Source organism: Charadrius vociferus, unplaced genomic scaffold (genome assembly GCF_000708025.1).
Source record: "Charadrius vociferus isolate BGI_N301 unplaced genomic scaffold, ASM70802v2 scaffold90, whole genome shotgun sequence".
NCBI lineage: Eukaryota > Metazoa > Chordata > Aves > Charadriiformes > Charadriidae > Charadrius > Charadrius vociferus.
Genome location: NW_009647222.1, coordinates 10,612,079 through 10,636,526, shown reverse-complemented (window position 1 = coordinate 10,636,526; position 24,448 = coordinate 10,612,079). Strand labels below are relative to the sequence as shown.

Genomic DNA, 24,448 nt, shown 5'->3' with positions numbered 1-24,448 from the left:
TCATTAAAATCTGACCTAAAAATTAGGTGACTCAGATGTGACTTTACATCAGCAGATGAGGTGAGGTTAATCAATCACATGAATGAGACACTGGAAGAAGTCTGGCTTGCATTTCCACCTGCACAACAGTCTAGCCCTGACAACATTATTTTACCTCTAAATCTCCATTTTTTTCATCACTAAAATGGATAACAGATAAAATGTGTTACAGGAAAAATACAGAGGTTTCTGTCATTGAATTCTGCTGATACAACAGCTTGAACTATTTATTGCCCAAGCTGGGAAACAATAACAAAACAATGTAAATAGACAAAAGTAAAATATATTCTTAGATATTTTTCTGTCTGAACATACTATAGTACTCTTATTAATGTGAGATTAAAGTTTTGAATTTTCCCTTGGCCATATGATTTTTATACTGACATTGTTTCCTTGAATATTAAATAACAGATTCTTACTATAAAAACATTTGTAAACAGGAGGCTGCATCTTTGTCACTGAAAATTTCATAACCTGAGAATGCCATAATTTGTTTTTGTTCTCTCGAGACTGCTGCAGATCTCCTACTTCAGGAAAATAAATCTGATGAATTTTTTGAGAGTGCAGGTGACAGAACTAATGATAGTTCATTTCTCTGATACCCACAGACAATGCATCCTGGCTTTGTCTTCAGGTGAAACTAAGAACGGTGTAGAATAGTTATATGGTGTTTCTTGTTTCTTCTCTCCTTCCCATTCCTTTTGGCTCAATGGTTCAGTGTTTTAGAAACATAAAAGGGAATTGGCCCAACGATGCACCTAGAGGCTTGAGATGAGCTCCTTCCTCACAGGACAAAAGCATTCTGTTCTAGACAGGGTTGATTTGTTGTTTTTTTTTCCCTTGCTATTGATATTTGTAGTAGTACAGGAAAAAAGATTTCTTACTCAGATGTGGAGTTTTTGTGGGTCAATTGATAACTGTATCTTATCTAACCTCTGAGTAATTTGATTCTTATCTGTACAGTCAATTCCCAATTTCACTCAGTGTCGGCACTTCAGATTTTAATACATGGTATTCTGTTGGCCACTTTTAAAATCCTTGCAAATCTACATGTGTCTGTAGGAATAAGAATATCAGAATGTCTGTTTTCAAAGTCAGAGGTAGCATATATAAAAATGGCGAGAGATGCAGCCACACTTTAAGCACGATCTTCCAGAAGGAAGGACTTTTTAACTTTTTTTAACTTTCTGTAGAGGGTATATGTGCAGCCTGGGAGAAGTTGTGGTGCTCCTAGTGTTTCCAGGGAAAACTCAGGCTTCACTGCATTGTGAAAGAAATCTCATTCTGTATATCAGAATTGTTGGGATGGAGGGAAAGTGTGGGTTGGAAAGTTCACTTTGGTATTCACCTTAAAAAGCAAATAACTGGGCTGAACTGAATTTTAGTTCACGCTACTACAAAGCAGGAAGTTGTGATATGTCTAGTAAGTGGCAATAGCAGCAGGTGGCAGCTCAAGTTCTCCTTTCCAGACTGCAAGAATTCATCACGTTGTCCTTCCCAATGTGTGAGGCTGTGATATAGGGCAAAGAAGTAATTAATTCAGATAGTTTATAGAATCTTTCCCATTGTTTTTATTCCATGTGTCACCCTATAAGGATAACTGCAGTGGAAATACAACCTTCTGTTCCTTGCTCTGCTGCCAATACCTTTACTTCTGCAGGAAGGTATAACTTAATTTGTTTTGGCATCCATGGGTGGAAATGCTGCTTTCTCTGACACCCACCCTACCCCACCCTACCCTACCCTTGGCTGAAGACAGGATTTTAATGGAGTATATTTTTCCACGGATAATCCAGGGTACTGATAATCCATGAGTACTCAGGAAAAATTGTCTTGCATGTTTATAACTGTACAGCTCTCCTTGTTGTTTAACTCAGGCAAATCTTATGCAAATTTTAATCTTTGCTGAATATATAACATCACACCCCCAAATGTCTCCAAGAGGAGTAGCAGAGTTAAAAATATAAACTCTGTAGGACAGGTTTATTAAAAATATTCTGCATGAAAATGCATGGTATTCCTATCAAACACTGTAGTTAGAATGGAATAGACTGTTTACCACTCTGTTATTGAGGTCTGAGGAGAACATATCAGCATGGACCTGACACAGTTTTGCTTTCCTTGAGCTGATTACATTATAGTTTCCTTTCTATTGACAAATTTCATTATCAGATTGGGGTAATATTAGCATACTTTATCTTACTGGCTGTGATCCCATACTTTTGTTTTGAGGGGAGTTAAATTTAGAGAAATTCATTTTTTTCTTTCCTTATTACTATTTCTAGCAGCCTGGTAAGTTTTTGTGATCAGTGACTAAGTGTCTCTTGCTGTTATAATGACAATCATCTGCTTGCTTATATTGCTATGTCGTCTCACTAGCAATTAAGAAACGTTAGATAAAAGTTATAAAAGCTTGCCTTAAGAATATTGGCCAGTTAACCAAAATATGAATTCTAATCAGGGATAAAGGAATGAAAGAGGTTGAAGGGGAAAAGTTAGCTATGTTCTTTAGACCTATGGCCCAATCTTAAATATATAAGCTATCTGTCCTTTTTAATGAAGAAAATAAAGTACAAGTTATTTACAACATCTCAGATCCAGTATTTTAGGAGCCCCTGTGGGTGAGGCTTGAAAAAGAGGTGGCATTCAGACCATCTATAAAAGAAAGCATAAATGTACATCTATAGATATCTGTATCGCTACAGATAGATGAAAAGTCAGCAAAGAATTGGAGCTAAACAGATTTTTTTAGGCGAGGGGAAAACTTGTCTGTACTTGGCTCTGTATTACAGAAAGATAACTTGCTTACTCTTGGTATCTACCTGTATTCATAAGGGTTAAAGATAATACTGGGTTAACAGGTATCACTTATTCATCTACAAAGTAAACTTCATGTAGAATGCAGCAATATATTAGCTCATAGAAGGAGCTGCCTCAAATATCTTATACTTGGTACTATTCAAAGGCATTTAAAGAATAATGCAATCATCAGGCACAGTCAACATGGGTTCACAAAAGGAAAGTCCTGTTTAACTAATTTCATATCCTTCTATGGTTATCATAGATCAGGTCACCTGCCTAGTGCATGAAGGGAAGATGGTAGATGTATTTTTTCTGGATTTCAATAAGGCTTTTGATACTGTCCCTCACAGCATCCTTCTGGACAAGTTGTCCAGCAGTGGGATGAGTGGGTTCATGGTGTGCTGGGTGAAAAACTGGCTGAAGGGCAGAGTTCAAAGGGTTGTAGTGAATGGGGCTACATCTGGCTGCCAGCTGGTCACCAGCAGTGTTCCTCAGGGTTGAGTCCTAGGGCAAGTCCTGTCCAATATTTTTTATGAACAATCTGGATGCAGGAGTTGAATGCATCATTAGCAGGTTTGCTCGTGATACCAAACTGGGAGGTGCTGTTGACTCTCTTGAGGGACAGGAGGCCTTGCAGAGGGATCTGGATAGATTGGAGCATTGGGCAATGATTAATGGGATGAAATATAACAAGTCAAAATATCAGATTCTGCACTTAGGGTGGAGTAACACAGGGCACAAGTATAAATTGGGAGAGGAGTGGGCTGGAGAGCAGCTCTGCAGAAAGAGACGTGGGAGCGCTGGTTGACAGCAGGCTCAATATGAGTCAGCAGTGTCCCCTGGTAGCCAGGAGGGCAAACCGCATCCTGGGGTGCATCAAACACACCATAACCAGCCGGTCAAATTAAACAGCTGGCAATTATACCACTGTTGTTAGCATTGGTGCAGCCTCACCTTGAGTACTGTGTGCAGTTCTGGGCCCCGCAATTTAAGAAAGATGTTAAGATACTTGAATGCATCCAGAGGAGGGCAGCAAAGCCAGTGAAAGGACTGGAAGGAATGTCCTATGAGGAGTGGCTGAGGTTACCGAGTTTGTCTGGTTTGGAGAAGAGGAGGCTGAGGGGCAGCCTCATTACTCTCTACAGCTTCCTGAGGATGGGAAGCAGAGCGGGAGGTGCTGATCTCTTCTCCCTGGTATCCAGTGGTAGGACACGTGGGAATGGTTCAAAGCTGTGCCAGGAGAGGTTCAGACTGGACATTAGGAAGCATTTGTTTACTGAGGGAGTGGTCAAACACCAGAACAGGCTTCCCAGAGAGGTGGTCGATGCTCCAGGCCTGCCAGTGTTTAAGAGGCATTTGAACAGTACCCTTAACAACATGCTTTAACTTTTGGTCTGTCCTGAAGGGGTCAGGCAGTTGGACTAGGTGATTGTTGTAGGTCCCTTCCAATAGAAATATTCCATTCTATTCTAGTTTAGTCTAGTCTAGTCTAGTCTCTTAAATAAGCTTTGAATACATTTGTTATACCACTAAGAGAAGAGCGAGTAGAGAAAATAAACATGGATAGCAATAGCTGCTGTGTTGGCCCAAATGGATGTCATCTTAGCTGAATGTTATGTTACAGTGTGCTGTAGTAGATTTATAGGTAGCTTTCAGTTTTAATAATTCAGTATTTACTACTTACTAAGACACAGTGAACTTCTCTTGTGACCCTGGCTACCATGAAATGCATCATCTTACTAGTGCACATTTTGAAGTTTCACTGTGGCGTTTCACCTTTTTTCAGATCTCTTTTGAAAACAAGCTAGTGCCTAGGCAGCCTTCAGCCATGGCAGCACACTTGTAGTTTCTTTGTGTACCAAAAAAACTTCACAACAATGAGATGTATCCTTTGCACTCAGAATTACCAAATGCTCATAGGCGATCATAAGCTTTTGTTAACAGTGCTTTGTAGAGAATGTTAAAGAGAAGGAAGAGTCTCTGACTCTTCAGGCAGAAGAGCGAGCTTCAAATGGACTGATGTATTATACCCTTCTGTCATAAGTCGGGAAGAGACAAAGAGCTGAAAGGGGAGCTGCTGGGTTGGGCAGATTCTATCTGGGGAAGCTGCGCAAGTGTTTTAAGCTGTGTTCAACTGTTTTTCTTCCAACAGACTTTGGGAACTATCACTGCAGTGCCCATTAAGGTTCCTCAGGTCAGCTCCTTGCAGAGGTTGGCAGGACAAGGACCAGCAGTGCTACCTCAGGTAAAAAACACAGTTCCAAAGAGGGTTTTGTGTCATTTTGTATGTATTCTACTCTGTTCCTGTCCGGTGCCCAGGCCTGGGTAGGTCAGCACACTCATTTTGCTGAATAAAGACTCACCTTCAGTGAGCTGAACAGCAGAGTTATGATTTTCTCCAATTCCTGTAAAAAAAGATCTGTCGGTTTTCTTCTGGGAACGTACTGTTAGCACAATGAAAAGCTGTAAAATAAACTTGTAGATTCATTGTGGAAGAACAAAGTGCATATGGTGAAATGTAAATTTATGCTTTATAAGATGAATCACAAATCACAGATGTGAAAAATCTGCAGTTCTGTAATTAAAAAAAGTGGTGGAAGTATTAACCTTTCTGTTCAAGATTTAGCCTCGCACATTCTTTTACTACCTTATTTGCCTTATTCCTGTCTCTCCCAGTGTAAAGTTTAGCCCAACTAACCCAGGTGCCAGACTGAGGCAAGATTGGCTGGGTAGGAGTGAAAGGAGAGTTACACTCATAGATTTTACAAATCTTTTCAAACTGTGTTTTATTTTCTGAATATCCATCACTGTTTCCCTAACCATACACTTGATTCCCCATTTCAACCCTCTTTCTCAAAAAATTTGGATGTCATTTTCAACAAGCATTTTGCTGCAGTTCTATGGTTTGCTTTTCAGATGCATGATTATTAAGTATAAGTATATTTCTCCCTGTGTGGCCCTTAGAGGTCTATTTCTCATATGTGAACACTTTTCTAGCATTGAAGTCAATGTTGGGTCTTCCTATTGTTCCTTTATTTTTTCCTAATGTTTTCGTAGTGGCAGAATCTAGTAGAAGATCTGTGAGCTAAATCTGCCCAGAGGAAGGAGTATTTCCAAGATAAAGTTCTTAAATTCTCTCTTTAAATTACATTTTGTGGAAGGCAAAGTTGTGAACATAAAGGAAGGTTATAGTTTTCTTATCAAGTTCAAGACTTTGCTTTTCAGTTGTTCTTACAGCATAATAACACATTGATTTCTGCCATTTTGAGGTGTCAGATGAGCAGATTGCTCCTGAAAATAGATGAGGTTCAAGAGCAGCTGAAAGACCTGTAACAGGGGCTTAAATTATCATTAAGGTTATGTTTCAGCAATGATGATGGCATTGCAAATGCTGCACTTAGAGAAGCATCAATGTTCTATACTATTGTTAAGTAGAAAAATTTTCATTCAGTGTTAGATTCAATTTTGAAGAATTGGAAAAAGTGGAGGAAGCTGATTTCCTCAACTTTTTGAAAAGAACATATATGCTTTCTGTCTTGCTGTTTAGCTCATGGCAATACTTGTGTTTGTATTTCACTTTGTTTCACTGCTTTCCTAGCACAGCCTTCAATTTCAGACCTGTTTATGCAATCATACTTAATACTAATGAAACACCAACTCTTCCTCAGCCGCCCTGAGCCACAGTTCACTAAATTTTCTATTCCATATACGTGGGAAATAACCACATAGCAATCTCATTTCTGTCAAAACTAAAAACACTGTATGCAGCTGCATGTAAGACCTCATTATCAGAGGTACGTCTCAAGTTCTGAGGTGTTCCTGGCTTTTCACAGGCCAATACCTCCTTCTTCAACAACAGCTTGCCCCTTTAACAGGCTGCGTCCTCCTTTGCAGTTCGTCATGGCCTATCTGTTCCTCTCCCACTCAAAGCTTACAGAGAAGTTTAAAATTACCGTATTGTTTCCTAGTGGGGAGCTCCCTGCACCCATCAAAGCTTTCTGCTTGATGTCTTAAGAGAGATCAAGTTTTCATCTACAGGTGGAACGTTTGGCTTCTAACTAAATAGTCAAATGCCTTCAAAATATCTTTAATATAGCCATAAATCAGAGTGATGTAAAGCTGTCATTCCCCAGATACAGCTGGATACGGGTGATCTGGGAGGCCACTGTAAGTGAGCTGCAGCACCGTATCACTGTGAAAGCTCTCCTTTGTAATAACTGTAGGAAAGTGCATAGTCATCTCTGGCAAATTTTAAGGGTCGATAGGAATCTGTGGTCCAGGAGAACTGGAAACTTCAGATGGAAATATAAAAATGCCAGGAAGCAAGGCCATGTAATACCACAAAGGCATTATTGTAAAGAATACAAATTCCCTCTTCTCCCTCACAGCTCTGAGAAAACAAGCACCAAATTAAAAATTATTTTTGAAATTAAGGGGCTTATAATATCTTCCAGTAGGAGCTGAAAAATGTGCAGAAGTAAATCCTATCACAGTCCATGTCCTTTCAGCTATTATGCGTCAGACTTGGTTACAGAGGAGGCTGGCTACTAGCCTCCTTGTATCTCCCCTGGGTGACAGGCATGGCTCCTGTACCTTGCTCTGAGTTAGTGGCACAATCCTACCATTCTAGGACTGACTTTCTGAAAAGCAGTTTTGCCACCATGTCCCAAACATACTACCAAGCAGGGGCCCACTGAGTTTGGCATCTGCTAAAACCTTCACTCTGGGTGCCCATGCAGCAGCAAATTAAAGGAACAGCTTTTTCAAAACAAAATCATATTCACCATTCCTCTACCAAGAAGTCCATAGTATTCAGCTCAAAGAATTAAAGCAGCACAATGTACTGCAGTACTCATGCACGTTAGCTATGGCCGAATCTTGTTCTGCAAGGTGTTGCACCTTCCTCAACCTGTATCTCTGCGAAGTCTAGCTTTAACAGTGAATTGCGTAGAGCCCTAATAGCAATGAAACCATAGCAGCAAAGGCTTTAATAAGCCCACCTGCATACCTGCCTATTTCCTTAAGCAGCTAAATCTAGGTGTAGTTTGTGCAAGTGCAGTGGCAGGCACTGTGGCAATCACTTAAGCTGGCTTAATCTTGTCCGTATGCACTGCTACCTCTCTTCTTGTCTGTGGAGGGGTGGAAGGCCTAGATGGATCCCTTTTGGGCTCCCTGCCATGTTAGGAGCCTACTTGTCTCTGAGTCACCCTCTGGAAGTGGCTTCACTCTTAGCCAGACAGATTGTGCTTCTGTTTCAGGCACATGTAGATAAGTAGGATTAATCCAGGTCAGTGGCTGCATTCTTGACAGCACACCAATTGCTACCTGACATTTCTCCTTTTGGCCAGTCTCGTCATTTCTTTGGGATTTCAGACTTCCTTTAGATTTAGATGTAGGCATGAGAGGCATAAACATTGCCAGGCTGGCTGGAAAGAAACAGGCGACTCCTCTATTTAAGGGCCTCTCATCGCATCTAAAGGAGTTTTGGTTTTGGTGCTTTCATTCTCCTCATCTAGGTGGCCTCTTTTGATTTACCTCTGTGCAATCAAGCAGGAAAATACCACGCAAGTAAACTAAGGCACTTAACAATACGTATGTAAAATAATACATACAGCTTTCTCATTTTCCACATTTGTACAGATACTTGTCATTTGTTTTGTTCATTTGAATGGGTTTATGATATGACCCCCTGGGAGCACTTCCATATGGGGAATGAAGTTTCAAAATCTGCACATTCACAAATGGCAGCAAAATCCCATCACTTAGTGCAAAACTGCTATTAAATGGTGAGCAAACAAACATTAATTACAAGTTCATTGCACAATACAAACAACATTTCTTTAGGCATTCATTATTTGCCAAAACAAGCCTCTTTGGCAGACCTTTTTTTGTTTCTTTTTTTAATTTTTTTTCAACAGAATTTGAATTTATTTTTGCTTTCATCAAATAAATAAAATTTGTGCTATGAGCTGTTATGTTTGGGAAGTTAATTCCGGATAGTCTTGCTCTTCTTACTTTGGCCTTTGAGGTTTCCAGCTGGGTGAGATGTTTTGAGACTGAAGACCCTCCACTGTACTCTGAGAAGCAAATCCTGGAGCTCCTTTACTCAAATACATGAATGATGCACTCTCTTACTCTTGAGGCATTCCTCTGCTTTATGGCACCCATCAGCTGTGAGGAGGGGGTGGCCTTATGCCATGTTGGGGCTCCAATTTCCAACTGCAGTGCAGCAAGTCTGTCTATTTTGAACTGGTTTACATAAAAATTTAAGTTGCACTGGAGCCACCTGAAGGTATCTGGGAAATCTATTTTCTCTTCTTTGAATGAAAGATCTTAAATGAAACAGTGAAGATATTAAAATAAACCTTCCATTTTGTTGTCAGTAATTTGGGCCCAATCCAACTCTTGTTCAAATTAATGGAGAGACTGGTGAGTTGAATAGCAGTTAAATCAGATTATTATGTTATTTCCATGACCTATTTTTCCAGTCCTGGTTGAAGGCAGGGCTTGGGTTGGCCTTGCTCATGACATTGATGATTAGAGTAGAGCCGAGAGTCGGGTAGCAGACGGCTGCGGTGGAGCTATCACGCAGGTTAGTGGTGAAAAGAAATAGGTACGTTCAGCTGCTTTAGATGAAATGTGCCTGTTTTTCAATAAACTCTAGCCAGTTCTGCTGTCAAGTGCTGCTTCTTTTTTATCTCCTGTAGTGATTTTAGTATGCATAATTCAGTAGGGTCTGAATTCGGTCACTGGGCTGCAGGCTGCTTTGGGACAGGGGCTGTTTTGTTACTGTGTTTTTGTTCATCACTGGGTACCAGGTGTGCCCAGCAAGAGACTGTGGTCTCTAGATGTTCCCAAAGCTTAAACGCGCATTCTCATTTTTAAAATTTCTTGTCATAGTTCTCATGAGTGCAGTTCTGCTGATTGCTGTTGCTTCTCTTCACGTGTGTACCAAAACCAACCACTACTCCTGGCTTCTCTGGTGATAAGACTTCTGGAAGATTTCTTGAGAGGAAAATGACTCCTATAGACAGAACCCAAGTTGTGTGATGCCACTGTGTACTGTACAAGAAATGTGTTGACAGATTAGTCTGTGGCAAAGCCTCTCTCATAAGTCTAAATAAAAAATGCCCCACCATTATTTTGAAGTGTAATGTGTTAAGAGTATGCATAGCCATTAGAAAGTGGGAAAAATATTGCTAAATGCAAGTCAGCCTTTTGTGAAACTAGAAAAGAAGGTGGCAGATATACATGTTTGTATAAAAAGTTACACAGAATTGTGCAATGGAGAGACAGGAGCACTTTATTGTTTGTTTGAGTGAGGAATAATTGAATTGGGTAAAGTTGTTATTACAATATCAGAGGAGAAAAGGACTATAATCCCCTAAGGGATGTCATGCACCTTTCTGGTATATAACCCTCAGCGCTTCCAGGGGGATGTGTTGGAATGCTAGTGGAGGAGAAGGGAGATAATCTAATTCAAGCTAACTTAATCAGCGTGGTATATAACCAAGCTAAGGGTTTTGCAACAGTATTTAATATTCATTGACTGTATGCGTGCAGAAAACAGAAACAAAATTGCTTTTTCAAAAGAAAGGTTTGCAGAGGCCTGGCTGAAAATGTAGCCCTTAATAAATATAGTTGTTAATCTGTTTTATTCTATATAAGCTTTTATACTGTGCTTGTCACTGTATTTGAAGCACCTTCCGGTAACGTGTTAAGCACAAAGATTAACATCTGTTGTAAGCTATTTCTTCTCTCATCCTTTCCCTTTGGGAAGAAGTGCGTGCAGCTGAGAGTTCTGGTTAGGGTTCCTTTTTATCAGTTGGTTTATTTTTGATAGGCATGCTACTATTAATTGCATGCCACTATATATTTCTGTCAGAGGAGCATAACATAGAAAATGTTTATTGTAGAAAGTGATGAGGATTGCGCCCTTAATTCGTAGAGAAGAAGGTTGAGATGCGTGCTTGTATGAGCATCAGCCTTGCTGTAGAGAGCCCCTGCACCAGAGATGCGTGCCCATCTTGGCCTGTCATACGAAGTCTTTACAGGGAGAGCTTTGAAGACTGGGATGAAAACACGGTGCTTTATTGAAACATCTGTGGGAATCTCAGTTACGCACTAGTGGATAGGTTTAATAGGTAGCCTGTGTTGCTGAGGGAAGCATGGGCTTGTTGGAGCATCTGGAGTGCTCCATGGTATGTATTTTACAGTGCTGTAGTGCAGCCAAAACAGATGAAGGTATGACTAAGGTGGTTCGATAAGAACTATTCCTTGTGGATGGTGGTACACCAGAGGTTGGCAGTGCGGAGAAATCCAGTCGACTGCAGTGTGGACAAAGATAAGCACGTATGCTATGTCAAGGGGGACTACACTCAGATGCAAATTTTGCAAAGTAGCTCCCTCTGTTACCTCTGCTTTTCTGACTTGCAGTGTCAGTTGTCTGTTCTTGATGAGAGAACTGATCCATGGTGGTGGGGAAGGAGAAGCGGAACTGGCTGTTACTGCTGCTTAAGACCTTCAGTGTCATGAACGTTTTGAAAAGGATCTCCATGATAGTCTGCATGTAGGAGCCCAAACTATGCGTAAAACCCCCATGAAAGATTCAAGCCATTTTAACACCTTATGTGGTGCCTTTTTCCCAGGTGAAAAATCTCATGTTTCTCCACATCTAACACTGCTTTGCAGAGTATCAGGAAAATGAGAAGAAATGTTGCCTCTCTCCACTGATGCCATTTGTATCCATGCAAGTGATGTGGCTTCAGATCCATGTCTGGCTTAAATCTGGACTATGCTGTGTCTCTGAGCCTCCGTGCCAGTTGTACAAGCTTGCAGTAGGCCTCTGGCCAAATGACAGGTAGATAGGAAGGTTTTCTCTGTCTGTAGTACCTCAGCAGAGGCTTGGGGGAATTCACTGCACCGCTTCCTTTTTCATTTTCACCTCCTGATGTCTGAGCTTTTCGTGTGCTTCCATCTTGCTCAGGCTGACAGCAGACAAATTTTTTTTGTCATTATTTTTATTATTATTTTGTCTTCCAAATTTTTTGATTTTGGATAGTAAATGAGTTGAGGCTGGTCAAATCATTATAATATGCTGTTATTAGGATGAAGGGTGATGGTTTTAAACTGAAAGAGGGTAGATTTAGATTCGGATATTAGATATTAGGAAGAAATTCTATACTGTGAAGGTGGTGAGACACTGTAACAGGTTGCCCAGAGAAGCTGTAGGTGCCCCATCCCTGGATGGGGCTTTGAGCACCCTGGTCTAGTGGGAGGTGTCCCTGCCCATGGTGGGGGGGTTGGAACTAGATGATCTTCAAGGTCCCTTCCAACCCAAACCATTCTGTGATTCTGTGATTGTTGTCTACAAGCAGGAAAAGCTCTTAAAGTCATGCACAGTACAAAGCAGTGACATCCATAGTCTTTAAAGTGACACCAGAGCTTGAGTCTAGTGAATGCCCAGCTGCGTGGATTAGTTCAGAGCTCGCCTATGAAAAGTGTACGAATAGAAGGAAAGCAGACAGATGTTCGCTCGCTTGTGCCTAAAGGCTTCATGGACACTTTATATTTAAATTGAAGTAAGTTAATCATAGATGAGTATCTGTGAGAGAAGCAAGCTGACTTGTAATGCTGAAAAGAGTAGAAATGGAAGTAAGTTATTGACTGGTGTGTATAATCACAGCCTAGCTTTTATATTTCTATTGTAATCCTAAACAATAAAGATTAAATTCTTTCCTCAGAGGCACATAGATAACTGCATATTCAAGGACAGAATCATTGTGCAGAAGGAAAAAAAGCAGAAAGCCTTGTCAACTTCAACCCCTACTTGTTATTTTTTTGGAATAATATTGATTTTAATTTACTGGTTTAATGGTAGTTTTCCCCTTTGCAAATGGAAAAGAGCCACTTAATGCATCATCAACTCAATAGCAGCAATGCCAAACCAGAAAATACAGGCAATATAGCTGAGGAGAAAATGTACATTTCATTAGCAAAAGTCAGTCAAGTTCCTGTGAAAATACAGTGTTGTGTTCAAAATACTGATAACATTTTTAATAAAGAACTCCCACCTGACTGGCTTATGCCAACATCCACAAAAAGCAGAGCTGGCGGATTCCCACACAAACATCCCTCTCAGCAAAATTTCCGTTTCCGTAGCATCAAGCAAAGCTGAAGGAGAAGAAAAACTAAATGAAATAGCTTTGTCTTCTTAAAAATTGCACAGGAGTAATATTATCTATGTGTCAACTTTACACTAAAGTTGGCTATCCATGACTAACAAATTGAAATACCAAATCACAGCAGGTATACCGTCCAGTGGAAAATGTGATATAGTGCACATAATTTGAATATGTGTGAAAATACCACAGAGTGATTCTTGGGTTGCATTGCATATCAAATGAGAGACTAGGTTTTGTGTCAAGGTCCTAGTTGCAGTTCTGGCCATACTGAAGTCTTCAAATTTGCTGTTGGTTTCAGTCAGATTAAGATTTCTTCCCTGGTCCTCACTGTCCTGAGCAGCAGGATTGGAAACGTGGGCTACAGAAGTTGCTTGGGTTTTGCCTTGCATTTCATATCGTTCTTCTGTGGCTTCGCAGGCTAATATTCCTGGCAGATGCTAAGGAGAGGTTTATGTGGTATCTGAACACAGCATTCACTGAGCTGGGTCATCTGGCCTGGGGTTTCCTCGTGGTACACACTGAAGAGTAACTTCCTTTTTGTGTAGCCCCATCAAGGGGAAGGAAGAAAAGTGTATGTGTATCCATAGTCACGTGTGGTTTTAAATCTTCCCCCCTGTGGCAAGAAAATAAACTGTGTTCATTTTGACTGTTGTCTCAGACCTGGCTGAAGGTAATTGGAGTTTATCAGGAAAGGAATCAAAAATCAACTAAGCTGGAAACACTTGTATTCAGGTCAGTCGGGCAACCTGGATTTTAGGGTGTGTCATTGCTGTAAAGTTACGCAGAAACCTTTTCTTTTACATAATTTTTATTGATTAAAAAAAGAAGAGGGAGAGAATCGGTCCTCAGCTGGCATAAATAGACACAGCTTTACTGAAGTCAGTGTGCATCTGTTCATTCTGGTGAAGGATATAATTACCCCATATTGCACTCATTTTATCAGCCATTGCTAATGTTTTCTGTGTGATCCTCTAAAGCTTTTCAAGAATGAAAGCTCTGTCTGCTGCTCCCAGCACTTTGCCTCTGTGACATATGAATTGTGCCAAATCCATTTTGAGTTTTTGTTTTTAAGCTCTGAGTACAAGGGTGAAGTGAAAATAAAGTGTGAATAATGGTCTTTCTCTCAAAGGCAATGTGATATTGCGTTGAGCTGAAAAATTTACTCTCCTACAGATCGGCCCTGCCAGTACGAAGGGCTGATTGATGCTGAGCACGATCCAGCTGATATCTGATATTGGGGAGGGGGAGGGCTCTTCAGTGTTGCTGACAAAGCTCTAACAAGATCCAGGGACTGGAAGCTGAAGTTAGGCAAATTCAATCTCTCAATAAAATGCCAGTCATGAGCATAATAACATATTATAACAGTTTATTTGGACTCGTGATGAATTCATTGCTAAGAAGTCTTTAGTATTTTCTTTTAAAATCCGTCTTTGGTTTCTGGGAGAAATTCTGTGGCCAGCCTGTGAGCTGGAGGATCATGGTGATCCCTTTTGGTTTTGTAATTGAAGTGCACTTGTTAACTTCCCTTCTTCACTAGGCAGTAAGGAGAACACACTTACCAGAATTGCCCTTAACAATTCTCATAGCACCTGCACAGAGATAACTGTTCTAATTAAATCCTGTCCTTTAGGACTATGTAGAATTGCCCACAGAGATGGGAGGAATTGTGTGCTTTCTTTCCCTTCTCTTCCTTTCCCCCCATACTTGTTTGGGTTGGATCTTGAAGGCTTATTTTTAAGAGTTTCTCTTTTTTAAGTTCTTTTTCTTGACTGCAGCACGGGAGTGGCTCACCTGATGGGATGTAGCTCAGGGAATAGATTGCCCATGGTCACAGTAACCTTTGTCAGTAGTGACACCTATCAGGCTCTCCCACCTCCACCAGTCAGCAGTTCATTCACCTCTGCGGTATTCAGCCATTTGTGCTCTTGAGAGCTGGAATGATGTTTTAGTGTATTGGAAGCCTTTGGGCTTCATATAGGGACATCTGGATGGAGCTTAATGATATGGGATATACAAGAAGTCATATTAGTCACAGGAGCTGATTCCCTCCTGATCTGAAACTCTTTGAAATATATGAAATTAGAGGTTGCTGAACAAAAGAACGCTCTGCACATCTCACAGGATTGGGGTCCCTGATATTTCCCTGTCTGAAAAGCAGACAGCCCCCACCTAGTGAATTGTCAGGCCTGGGAATATCTTCTTGAACAGTGTGCTCACCTGCAGGCTATTTGGGAAGTACCAGGGGTGTCTGAATATTGCTGCCTGAAGTCAAATGTTTCTGTTATTGTGGGTATTGAGGAAACTCAAGAAAAACACGGGTTTGTGAAATCATTATATTCAAGAAGAAGCGCTCTCTTCTCCTGCATTTAGAGCCCTGGTAGTATCACATTCTGTTTTGACAGCTGTCAGAAGTTAAATGAAAGATATTTGGGGAGAGGAGGGCTGAGCTACAGAAGAATTGTTATTTGCAGTGCTCGCCAACAGTTGCCAACTCGGTAACATACATGCTGTCTGTTATTCTTTCTTTTCTCCTTTGCTGAACTTCTGCGCCTTTTATTTCTGTGGCTCTCGTAATGGGGACCAGTGCAATTCAACCTGCGCTACTTTCACTAGAAAACATATTTTTGATACCTTGCATGTGAAATGCAGCCCATGCGCTGTCGTAGTTTTTCTCCAGTTCTTCTTCAGTGACTGTCAACTTCCAAACTGCTGTTAGTGCCACTGTCTTCCTTCCATTTACCTTTTTTCCTTCATTTTTTTTTTTCCCAGCTGACACCATTTATTCTCATAGGTTACTGTAGCAGTTCAGTTTTTAGCATGAAACTCTGCTAAAGGTGTTTCACTTAGCTGTTTATTAAGTGGTTGCGCTTAGTATTTATATTCAAGGGGGGGAGGTTCATAGGTGTCAGAGGATGAGCGGCTTCCATGCTTGCTTTCTGTTTTGGATTCATGCCTGTGGGCTGTAGAAATAAACATTATTTTAACTTTAACTTATTTTAGCTTTAACTCAGGAGCACCTGAAACTTTTTCTGTAGCCAACCCTTTTTATTATTCCATAATTGCAAATAAATATGCTCTCACAACGTTAGCGGAACTTGCAGGGAATTTGCAGAGCCTTAGATTATAAAGACCGCTATACCTCCTTTGTATCACACGGTGGCAGAAAACGCCCAGCATATGTTGTTCTGCTGTACCAGTTTGGTAAGGTATATGAGATATTTCGGTATGCAGCACTCTATAGAGAATATGTTACTTTGGAAAATTAAGTCTGTTTAATTGTCTGTGCAGGAAGAGCTTATTTTATAGCAAAGTAACATGCATTCATCCACAACTTGCAGAATGTGTGTTAAGGGTGTGTGTAGGATTCATTGAGGTATTACATCTGACAGTCAATGTATGTATGTGATAGTGTAGAAAAGATAATTATATAGCTGGAATATGTATAGGCATTTAGTTTTAATTAGGCTTTTGATTAAATATAAAAGTGCAATTAAGAGTGACAGATACAGTAGATCCTGGTAGACTACATGACAGTTTTTGGCTAGGAAAACTGAGCTGATTTTTTGTCAGACGTGATTTTTTCTAAAGATCTCGGTGACTGTTCTATTGAGTCTTTGATGTGAACTACTCCTTATTTTCTCTCTCTCTCTCTTTCCTTATCTGTGTGTTTACAGTATTTCTGTTGGTAAAAGACGTTATATTAATTTACAAGAAAATTATTTTCTTTCAAGGAGACATGGTAAAATTTAGATGTTAGCCAAACAGCTAAGAATTAAATTTGGGTTTTTTTAGCCATGGTAATACATTTTAGCTGCATTTTGCCAAGCTTCTCAGATTTTCTTTTCTGAATGGTACTATTTCTGTGAACGTGTCTCTGAGCATGAGCAATTTGTTAAAGGCTTACATATGAGAGACTTATATAACATAGGAGGGAAAGGATATTAAGATGAAAATATAAAAGTAGATATTACAAGGTCTGCTTGTATAACTGACTCTGATATAGACAGGAACAAACTGCTCTAAGTATCATGTCTCCTATTGCACTGAGCTGTTGTTTATGTTAAAAGCCTTGGTTTTGCAGAATGCCTGGGCCAAGATGGGTTTAAAGCAATCCTCTGTGCACTACTTCTGAAAATAAGACCATGAACTAATTATGGATATGAAACTAAATATAACCTCGTCTCTTAAACAACTTGTCTAGGGTATTTGTCTGGTGTCTTAACTAAATAAATCAAATAATCATTACATAAAGTGATTGGATAGAGGAAAAAGAGCAAACCCCCCTTCAGCTACTGTCAGTGTATCTTGAATATGGTTAGTCATAGTTTAGCACAGTTTTGCATCATTTTGCACTGGATCTATGAGGCCTTTCAGTGTAACCCCGAAGTTGTGAGCCCAACACAGCAACTTTCTGGCTTTGTCACCAGTCTTCTGCAGGACCTGGGGCCAACCCTCCTCTTTGCTCTTCTTCGGCTCCGTTTCCTCTTTCGCTTTCCATCTGCCTTGGTTACTGACAATTTAGATGCTCCCGAGCAGGACTGTGCCTCTAATACACATTTGCACTGCTCGTAGGTGTTAGGATCCTATAGGCAATTGAGGGCTGAGTTATCAAAACATGAGGAGCTCACAATACGTGTGTTGCTGCGCTTAATATTCACTGCGGGGACAAACGGGTACAGCTCCTCCTTGACGTGATGGAGGATGATGGCCAGCCTTGAGAAATGATTTTCTGCACATCAGTAAATCCCCACACTTTCGTTAAATTGCTTACTTAGGCTCAAGATTGAAGTCGGCATCATTGGAAGGGCTCCTGTAGACTACAGTGCAGTGACACAGGCAGCTGTTTCCCATGTCTGTCTGTTACAACTTGTCATTTTGTTTCACAGTATGGAAGGTGTGAGAAGTGACAGGACTAAATAAGCACAGAGGGAACCGACTGTTTCATCTGGCCGTGTTAACGAATAAGCTGGGAGTGAAGTTAACTTCATGTGAAGCAGTTTAAATTATTTATTTTCAATCCTGGAACTGTACTTAACATGTTGTTAAGGCAGAGCCATGTTGACAGGGTGACGTTAATTACCCCACTGGAAACACATCACATTAGCTGAAAACAATTGTGCGCAGCTATCATTCATGGCTCTGGGTAAAGCCACAGCCTTTGCAAATCTTGGCAAACAGTTTCCCCCTCCATCCGTCAAAGTTCCTCCTGCATCCACTCACTAGCTCTTTACTTACAGCAATAAAATATGAAGTTTGATGATTGTGAGTTTCTTTTTTTCCCCCTCCCTTTTTTTTTTTTTTTTTTTGTAAGCTGAGTGATTGTGTGATTGATCTCCTCTCCATTAGACATGGTACGTCTTAAAAATGTGAGGATCTTCATTCACTGATCCACCGGCATGAATGTATATGCTTACTTTTCATGTAAATGCTTTTGCACAACTCCCTTAATGATTCAGTTCCCACTTCTTAATTCATAGCAAGAGTGTTGTGTCCTTCAGAAATTATTGTGTCTGGGGTTTACATTCTTTGCAAAGGTTGTGACTTAAACATCACTACTGAGAACTGGATGTGATTCGAGTAACATTTGTATGGATGTGTGCTAATAAAAGTGAGGAATTGACTTTTTCCTCCATTCTTGTTCAGCATTGTAATGAGTTAAGGACTCTAAAATGACTCAGCTGAAGAGTGCTGGGAATATATCTACAAGTAAATGAATGCCTGGCTACTTTGAGTTGCTACATTATTTTTTTTCTAGATGCTCTTGTTCCATGGTTAATGCAATTAGAGATTCAACTGGGAGAGTGCAAGTATGTGGTGTTTGTTCATTACGGTGTGAGCTTGTGCATAATTAACGTCTAACTCTCTGTTTGTAGGTTAGGCCAAAGACCCTGATTCCAGACAGCCTCCCTATCTCCCCGTGCAGAGACCAACCTTCCAAGCAGCCTCCTACCTTCCAGAAGGCAACCGTAGTCAGCATCAAAAACCCCAGCCCTGCCCTCCCGACTGCCAATAACACCGTCAGCCATGTACAGACGCCTAACAGCCAGTCACAAAGTGTCACCGAGTCCACAGCTATTTCATCACCTCTGAGCAGTGCAGGTGTGGCGTACGCCATCATTTCCACCTCCCCCAACAATGCAACTCCTATCAGCACCAGCGCGACTGTTTCTGTGGTCAACGATAGCATTAAAGTTCAACCACTCCTCATTAGTGCCGACAGCAAGGTAAGTTCTGCTTTTCCTGCCCATTTTTTTTTTTTTTTTTGGCTGTCAAACACAGGAATTGCATTGCAGATGTAAGCAGCATAGTCTCCTGGAAGTGCACAGCCTTGTGCAGAGTGATGTCAGTGGTTCCGTTTGAAGAAAATAATGAGAAAGCAATGGGAAAATTCTTAAGGGGACACATAGACACTAGTAGACACCTGTGTACATGCATATGTTTTAGCAGCACCAAATTGTGTTGTGATGTAGCCTGACATTAATGGGACCATATGATCTTCCATTTCCTTAAACCAATCCTCACTAATAATATCCCTGAATTCTGTGCAGGCTCGAGTTTCCTATGGATTCGGTCTTCAATTATACAGTGGTACCAGTTATATCAACTGACCCCAGGGGAGTATATCAAATAATCAGGCATTTCCTTCTACACTTTCAGGGGAAGGCCGAATAAAATGAGAGCTCAGGGTTTCAAAACTGGTCAGCAGATGAATCTGTGGGGAAAAAAAATCAAGTTATGAATTACTGGGTTCCTCCTTGTACCACTTTTCAGGTTTGAAATACAGGAACTTCACCACTGTCATACCAGAAACGGATTCAATAAAGGCTGTCAATGTAACCAGCAGACATTTGTTGTAATTTACTACTGGGATCCTACTACTCTGGGTCTTGTTGGCAGCACAGGTTCTCATACAGTGCTAAAAAACAATACAGGATTTGGGATGCCTTTTGTGGTAAATAAAAGCAGGCGTCTCTTCCCCACTTCTCTAACATAATTTATTTTTCTCATACTTAAACTGGCTGGTCGTTAAAAGAAACGTCCCTTTTTATGCTCTTGAATCTTCTAGAGCGACTGATATAAAGCATCCAACAATTAAATAGCATTGATTGAAAGTTAGCAATGAAATAGATGGAAAAGGCCAAACATTCAAATCCAATAACCTTCACCAAGAAGGTGAGCTTAGGAAGGTCTTCCATAGTCCTTCATGAAGCTTTGATTATGGGTATAAAGCCACATGTGTAGTTCTGTGATCAGAAATTGTCCTTCATTCCTTTTAATTTAATAGCTTCTGAGACAATGTTGTCTGCACTCTGTAAATCTTCATGTGGCAATTCAAATACGAGCAGCTGAATATGCTAACATACATGCATGTATAAGAGGTCTGTGTAGTAATGCCTATAGGTTCTAAACCAGAATTAATTTCAATTTAAAACATATGGTTTATTTTGTTGATGCAAAACTGGACATCCACTGCTCGTAACACATAAATGCTGAGGACTGAACTCTCATCTCAGTTACATGAGTAGTACTGAGGAATATCTTCCTTCCCATCCACACGTAGTTACTCTGAAATATAACTGGTATGACTGAGATCAGACTGTGGTTTTGAATGTGTAGTAATTCCTTCTCTTCTACCTGTATGCAAAATAAAGGAAAGACCTTAAACTCGCTGACAACACGAGTGCTAAAGCTAGGCTGCTGAGTCAGCTTCAGAAGTCCTCTAAATAGAAAGTGCCCTAATTTTCAGAGGCACTGAAGTGGCTCCCTTAGGCTGCAGTAGGTTTACAATGCACCTATAAAAATTAATTTTTAGAAACTTAAGTATGGATTTAGAAGCCTAACCTAGGTATCTCGTTTGTTGTATTTTTGGCTTGTGAATTGCATCTCGTATCTGTAGCAGTATCAAGTAACTGTTCAAAGAAGAATCAAAGGTTTCAGGCAGAAAAATCCAGTTTCATACAGTGATTTCTTTTATTTGTACATTGTCTTTTAGGTTATCATTATTCAGCCTCAAGTCCAAACCCAGACAGAAAGTAAAGTGGAGACAAAGAAACCTCCTGAAGAGTCAGCTCAGGGACCCCCTGCTACCAAAAAGAAAAAGGAGGAAAATCCAGAGGTGATTTTAATTTTATTTTTTTTTTTAATAAATGAGCTAAGTTATGGGGGCTATTTCTAAACATTTTTCTGTGTGCATACATAATTACTGCATTTGTACTCATGGTTCTCCCAGTTGTTCATCTCTAACCAATCACTGCAATCGAGTTGATTTCTCCACCAGTGAGGTGCTCTGACAAATTTGGTTTGTATCATTCAGACCTTCAAGTGTCACAAAATGTAAGAACTGTAGGTCTCATAATAATCTAAGCACATTGCGTGGGTATAGTGGCATTTCTTGTGAAAGATGTATACAAGCTTCAGATACTTTCTTTTAAGTTATCAAATACATAACATCGGGTTTACAGGCTGCGTATGAGGTTGAATGAACATTTCTTTTGTTAAGCTGAGCCTTTACATCTTCTTTGTAATGAATCTTGCAATTTTTAGATTGTATGTAACAATACAGTTTCTTGCATTTGCTGCGTACCTGTCTTCCCACATGTACACAGATTCTTTCTTGTCTGAAATACATTAAAATCCTGTAAGTTGAGTAAGAGATTAGAAAGCAGGTTATAAGATTAAATCTCTTTCATGAACTGTATTTGCTATGTAAATGAAAAATATAAATCAGAAGTCCTTGTAGAAATGGAGTTCCTCTTTACCAGGCATTTTGGTTTTTGACTAGATGTATTCACATTAGATTGTGTGTACTTTTGAGGCAATTTGAGAAGTTCTACAAACTGAATCTACTTCTGTTGTGGAAATGCTCAGCTCATGTGAAATCTTAACCTTACTAGTCTAATAAATGTGTTGCAAGAAAACATCCTTGGAGCTGTAGGTTTAAGAGGATTATTACAGTATGAATTTATAATGTTACTTGGGGCATGTCGGTGGTCATTCGTTTTACCATTTTAAGAAGTTCTTATAGTGAGAACAGTGTTAAGGATAAATAGTGGCTCTTAGCCTAGCATGTCACAGCCTTATGCAGAAGCCCTGCGGACCTACACTTACGAAACCTCCCAAGTTTGAAGTCTGACCCTTCATTGCCCCTGAATGGTGGGACTGTAGGGTCCTGTTTTGTTTAGGAAGGTATTTCCAAAAGATTATTTGTTATGTAGCACCTTGTGGGCAGAAAGGCTGGAAGATCCTGCTTAGAATCAGAATGCTAGAGAAACTGTTCCTTTTTCTGTGCCTCTAACTTACCCCTCCAGAAAGAATATTGAGCAAAAATCCTCTAGAGAGATGCAGAAAAAGACCATGGAACTGGGGACGCTTTTTGATATAGCATTCATAAATTTAATAAGTGTTTCATTAAATTGCTAAATAGAATATCCTGACTACCTTTTTTGTAACCAAGAACGTTATTCCTACCATGTATGCTGGAGGTCTCGGCAGGCACAATTTTCTGGGTAAGACGCTGAAGCTATGCCCTTCAGTATGACGATTCTTTTTTTTTTTTTTCATAGATTTGTTACACGGCCATAAATATGTAGGTCTAGAGTTAATTTCTTTTGTTCTTTGAAAGTAAACTTTAGTTGATTATCATGTATTTATGCAATTAGTGTAATTAGAACTAACAGCATAATTAGTGTAAATACATGTAATGACATAAATAGAACATGTAATTACAAAATGAAATGGTTTTGTAAAAATCTTTGTTTTGCTTCATGAAAAGACATACTATGCATTCTAAAAGCCCTCATGGCTTTCGAACAGATGATTAAATTTAAGGCAAAGAGTAACAAAGATACCATGATATTTTAAAAAAGAGAATAAGCACTCTAGGCACTTTTCTCCACACCTTTATTTATCTTCAAAGCACAAAACTGAGGCAGGAACTTGAATGTGGATCTACATAAATGTTAGTTGTGACAGACTGGGCTTTAACAAACTAAATCAAAAATATAAAATAAATAAACCAGAAATAACCAGACTTGCCAGTAGCCAGGAATCCCATATGCAGTTACTGAGCGTACCTGAACGAACAGAAAAGACTGAGAATAACGACTGTCTTCTGTTTCTGGCTTGGTCATTCTGCTGGAAGGTCATGAAGCCGATCCTGGACACGGCCCCCTCCAATATGTGTGCCTTTTGCACAAGCTAAAGATTTCCCCTTTCCCAAGGACATCATCATTAGACTAAAGCAAACCTCCTCGCATCAGCTGTCCTGCAGCCAGGATGCCTGGACACCTGACTGTGGGGTGGTTTTCCCTGAAGCAGGATGGAGGGCCTTGGCCACCCAGGGTGTCTCAGGTCCAGAGGTCAGAGCCTTCTCCTGGGATATGAGTCGTGAGGGTTCAGTCCCCCCAGGGCTGAAGAGGGTCTGGAGGCGTGGGCCACCTGCTGCCTGCCATCAGCAGGGCTCTGCTGGGGTTGGAGGCCAATAACTGGCTGTCTAGTGATGCGCCTTCTCCCACCAGAATGACCTCAGCAAAGAAATGAAGGAATTACGCAAGGGTCCTGTTCATCTGGGGAGCGATTGCCGGAGGGTTTGTTGGGTTTGTTTGTTTTTGTTTTTTCCTTAAAAGGACCTGAGTTCAGCACAGAAAGAAACAGAATTCTGCCCAAAAGTTTTTGCTTTTTAAAAATTTTGTATTATTTAATGTTTATATTTCTGGCAACATTTTCCAGGAAGTTCTAGCAGTTTTTTTATTTGAAGAAAAATTACTGCTGTAAACGCTGGTTATTTAGCTAACAGTGTTTTAGTCCCACCTAAGAAGGACAAGAGAGACACGTTGCAATGGTGAGCTAAATGCTAGCATTAGGCCTGGATTAAAAATCAGGAGAAATTGAAGCCTCAGTTTTGTGGATTCCTGCACAGAGGAGAAACAATAAGACTCTATGATATTTGAAAGAAAATCATTTCAGCGGAAGTAGTATTTTGAGTTGAATCCAATGAGCTACATGAATGTGAAATAGCGAAACTCATAAAAACAAATATGATGGTAATATCATATACTTGCTAAAAAAGAATAGAGCTGCTACTGTTTTTTGGGTTTTTGTTTGTTTTTTTTTTAAAAGGAACCATATTCAAATATCTATAAAAGCTAACCCTTCCTGTCTTTACTAGTGAGATAATTATCAAGTCCATTTATGAAGGCTCTTTTAAGGAAGCATGCTGTCATTACATTTAATTAGATATGTATTGAAATAATTTTAGTATGAAGAGAGGAAATCATTTAGTGAGCATTGCAGTACTCAAATAATTTTAGTTTAGATGTCAGAAAATGTATGCTACCCCTACAGTTTAATCTTTGGGTAATATAGTCATTCTGTGCTCCATTGGGAAAAATACAATCGCATGTTAACCGTTCCAGCTTTCTGAT

At 40.0% G+C, this 24,448-nt stretch overlaps 1 protein-coding gene across 1 annotated transcript in view; it reads left to right on the top strand.

Moving 5' to 3' along the window:
- PHF21B (PHD finger protein 21B) overlaps nt 1–24,448 on the top strand; it is a 166,527-nt gene that overhangs the window by 121,480 nt on the left and 20,599 nt on the right. The window contains exons 3-5 of the mRNA XM_009879714.1: nt 4,994–5,086; nt 18,899–19,249; nt 21,019–21,141. Coding sequence (XP_009878016.1) covers nt 4,994–5,086; nt 18,899–19,249; nt 21,019–21,141 — 567 coding nt within the window. The remainder of the gene's footprint in view (nt 1–4,993; nt 5,087–18,898; nt 19,250–21,018; nt 21,142–24,448) is intronic.